We start from the raw sequence: 3,653 nt of genomic DNA, 5'->3' as shown, positions 1-3,653 counted from the left end.
GAGAGGGAGAGTGGGGGGAGGAGAGAGAGAGAGAGAGGGAGAAGGGTTAAAAAGCAGTGATTTCTCAGCATCTCTCTCTCCATCCAAACCTCCCCCCATCCCTTCCCATCTCCTCCTTTCGGGGGAGGGTCCTCAAGACTATTGGATCTTTTGAAGGTGACGTACCCAGTATGAAAACATAATAACTAGTTGAGAAGCTGCAATAAGAAACTTTGACGGAAAAGGCGCTTTTGGGGGGTGGGGTAGGGAAGGGGGGGCTGGGGGTTTAAAAAAAAAGAAAGGGAGAGAGTGTGTGTGTGTGTGTGGATGTGATACAAAGTTACCGAGGAGAGAGCCTGAGGGGGGGAATAATCGCTGGTGCTGGTGCTGCAACGAGAGAGAGAGAGAGAGAGAGCCGGGGGGGGGTGGGGGGCACTCGAAGATGGTTCAGCAAACCGCGGGCAAGTTTGAGGCGGACGGCAGCTTGTGCCGGGATGTCCCGGAGAGTGAGTTGCTCGCCTGCAGCCCGGCTGCTCCTTCTCCGTGCGAGGGCGACCCGGACTGGTGCAAGACGGCGAGCGGCCACATCAAGCGGCCGATGAACGCGTTCATGGTGTGGTCGAAGATCGAGAGGCGGAAGATCATGGAGCAGTCCCCGGACATGCACAACGCCGAGATCTCCAAGCGGCTCGGCAAGCGCTGGAAGACGCTGCGGGACAGCGAGAAGATCCCGTTCATCCGGGAGGCGGAGAGGCTGCGGCTCAAACACATGGCCGATTACCCCGACTACAAGTACCGGCCGCGGAAAAAACCCAAGACCGAGGCGGGCAAGCAGCAGCAGCAGCAACAACACCAGCACCATCAGGCGCCTCATCAACAACAGCAACCAGCAGCAGCCGCTCCCGGGCTCACGCCGGACAAGAGTCAGGGCAAAAGCTCCAAACATTCGGGCAAGAAATGCAGCGGCGGGAAACTCAAACCCCCCAAACCCTGCGCCAACTCCTCCTCCCCATCTCAGGGAAACGGGGAGACGTCCGAGGATTTTGTCTTTGGGAACCTGAGGGGCAACAAGACGGTGCGGAGCGTGTTCGGTGGCGGTCCGGAGACCCCCTTGCCTCAGCAAGCGGCGGATCCCTCCTCCTCCTGCTGCTCATCGTCCAGCCCACGGCGGGCGAGTGTGGCGGCGGTGCCGGCCAGCCCGACCCTCAGCTCGGCCGCCGACTCGGTGGAAGGGGCGAGCCTGTACGAGGAGCGGGACGGCGGCACGAGGAGGGCGCCTCCGACCAAGGCGGGCGCCGGCAGGCGGTGCTCGCACTCGCCCAGCTCCAGCTCCAGCTCCAGCTCCAGCCGCCGCTCGGCCTCCACCTCCAGCGAGGAAGCGGACGATTTGCTGTACGACTTCAGCATGAGCTTCTCCGGGGCTGGCGGCAGCAACAGCAGTGGAGCCGGAGGAGGGAACGGCTCGGATCCGCTCAGTTCAGGGAATGTCAGCCTCTCGCTGGTGGACAAGGACTTGGATTCGTACAGCGAGGGCAGCTCCGGCTCCCACTTTGAATTTCCAGACTACTGCACTCCCGAACTCAGCGAGATGATTGCCGGAGACTGGTTAGAAGCCAACTTTTCCGACCTGGTCTTCACGTACTGATTTATTCCCCTTCGACGAAAAACTTTTTTTTTTGTGGGAAAAAAAAAGAACCCAGAACTTTTCATTTCTGTTGGTTGCTTTTTTTTTATGACAGGATGTTTTTATTCAAAACACAGTTGCCACCGGTCTCCAGGTCCGATTCGCTCTTCGAGTGGGATATTTTCCCCTTAACCGTCTGTGAAGCCCTCTCAAAAGGTGTTTGTTTTTTTTAAAAAATAAAGGAATAGAAACACAAACTTACTTTGATTGGAGATCGTGGCCGGACTTTGTATACAAAGCTTTGGCGGCGCAACTGTTAAAACCAGTTACTTGGATTTCCCCAGCGGGACCACGACATAGAGAGAGATGTGAACACTGCAGGGAGTTTTAAAACGGCAAAAAAAATTTGAGAATCCAGGCTTGTATGCGAACACTTTTATCTTACACCACGACCCTGAAGTTAACTTGATCCGTTGTACTGTTTTATTCGTGTGATGTATTTCCAATAAGACTGTTTTTTGCTCTGTAAGTTTTGTTTGTTCCCTCACAATTACCTCCTTTTACCACCTAATGACACAGGCAGCATAAACCTCAAGAGTATAAGATTTTTTTTTGATACATGCAGACCTCAAGACTTTTTAAAACGAAGAAAAAGAATACTAAATATTTTCACTTGTATTTTTCTATAGCTAAAAGGGAACCTTCTCGCTGTGATAGTCCAGTGAGAATTTCTGGCACTTGCTTTTTTTAAAAAAAATTATTTTCCTCTTCTTTTTCTTCCTGTATAGCATGTGAACGTTGGTACGTCCTGCTTTAAAGGATTCAAAAACATTTCTTTTTGAAAAAAAAAGCAAAATCCTTGCATCAATGCCTTGTGATTTTAAATCTGCAAGTGCTCAGTCTTTTTGTACAGTTGTAGATTTAGATTTGTTGAATATTTGTAGGTAAGAAAATTTATTGAAAAGACGTGAGATAGAATTCGACTCGTTCCTAGTGAGATTATATGTACTGTATCATATACTGTAGGAATTCTATGTGTACTCATACGCTGTGATATGTGGGTTAAATCCCGAGGGCAGGTGTAAACTGGAGGATTTTTAACAAGGCACATGTGAAATCTTAATTCATTTTTGTGCAATATGAATCACAGATCATCTGCACATTTTGTAGCAAACTTATGAACTAAAACAGACGTGTGCACTGTAATTGCCTGTCTTGATGCTAAGAGTCTGTATCGGGGGAGGGGCGGGGGAATTAAATAAAGAAATCAGCTGGAACTGATCGTAACAGAAGCATTGACATGCATTTATACGGAATATTAACATCGATCCGCTTACTAACCGCACTGTGGGGCAGGAAGTTCTGTTTGCACCGTGGAAGAGACGCCAATGATTCTGGCATCGATAACGCCTCTTTTTATTTATTTCGTTATCGAGAAACAGCGGCATCTGCGAACACTGTCGAACAGTCAAAACATCAAAAACGGGCATTGTCGCTTTAAATCCAAATCCCCGCCTTTATCTGAGTCACCAGGCGAACGTGAACGTGCAAAGTTGTCCCTTAGTACAGGAGACATGATTCCTAGAAGTCCCATTTCCGACACGGGGTTGGCAATGAAGTTGTCTGATGCTGTTTTAATAATTGTTATGTGCATGACTATAGCGCCACTGTATTGAAATACAGTGACTCAACAGTCAGGCTGAGTCCCGGCGTTTAAACTCTGAAAGAGCTGAAACCGAAAAAAATAAACAAACTATTGGAGAAACTCTGAAGAAGGGTCACTCTACTGGGAACGTTAATTGTGTTTCTCTCTCCCCAGATGCTGTCAGACCTGCTGAGTTTCTCCAGCAATTTCTGTTTTTGTTTCAGATTTCCAGTATCGGCAGTTTGTTTTAATCTCAACGAGCTGCCTCAGGCAGTGAACAAAGGATTGTTTCTGAGATTAACCCGATGTTGACTATAAAAGTTCTGATAAGTCCAGGTATTCTTTTGGCTATCTAACACAAAAAAACATAGAAAACTTAGAAGAGTTTGCCTTTCATGTATACCT

The 3,653-nt window shown here is 48.7% G+C and overlaps 1 protein-coding gene across 1 annotated transcript; it reads left to right on the top strand.

The window, feature by feature from the left end:
- Positions 1-8: 8 nt before the first annotated feature.
- On the top strand, positions 9-3,374 carry LOC122541595 (transcription factor SOX-11-like). The gene has a single exon (XM_043678454.1). It carries the CDS (start codon positions 422-424, stop codon positions 1,622-1,624), a length of 1,203 nt encoding a protein of 400 aa, XP_043534389.1. The 5' UTR covers positions 9-421; the 3' UTR covers positions 1,625-3,374.
- The last annotated feature ends 279 nt before the right edge of the window (positions 3,375-3,653 follow it).

This window comes from Chiloscyllium plagiosum, chromosome 3 (genome assembly GCF_004010195.1).
Source record: "Chiloscyllium plagiosum isolate BGI_BamShark_2017 chromosome 3, ASM401019v2, whole genome shotgun sequence".
Classification (NCBI taxonomy): domain Eukaryota; kingdom Metazoa; phylum Chordata; class Chondrichthyes; order Orectolobiformes; family Hemiscylliidae; genus Chiloscyllium; species Chiloscyllium plagiosum.
Note: the sequence above shows the minus strand (reverse complement) of the source record. Positions and strands in the feature narration are given on the sequence as shown.

Coding starts and splice junctions, on each gene's coding strand:
- LOC122541595 (XM_043678454.1), top strand. CDS start 422: ATGGTTCAGCAAACCGCGGGCAAGTTTGAGGCGGACGGCAGCTTGTGC.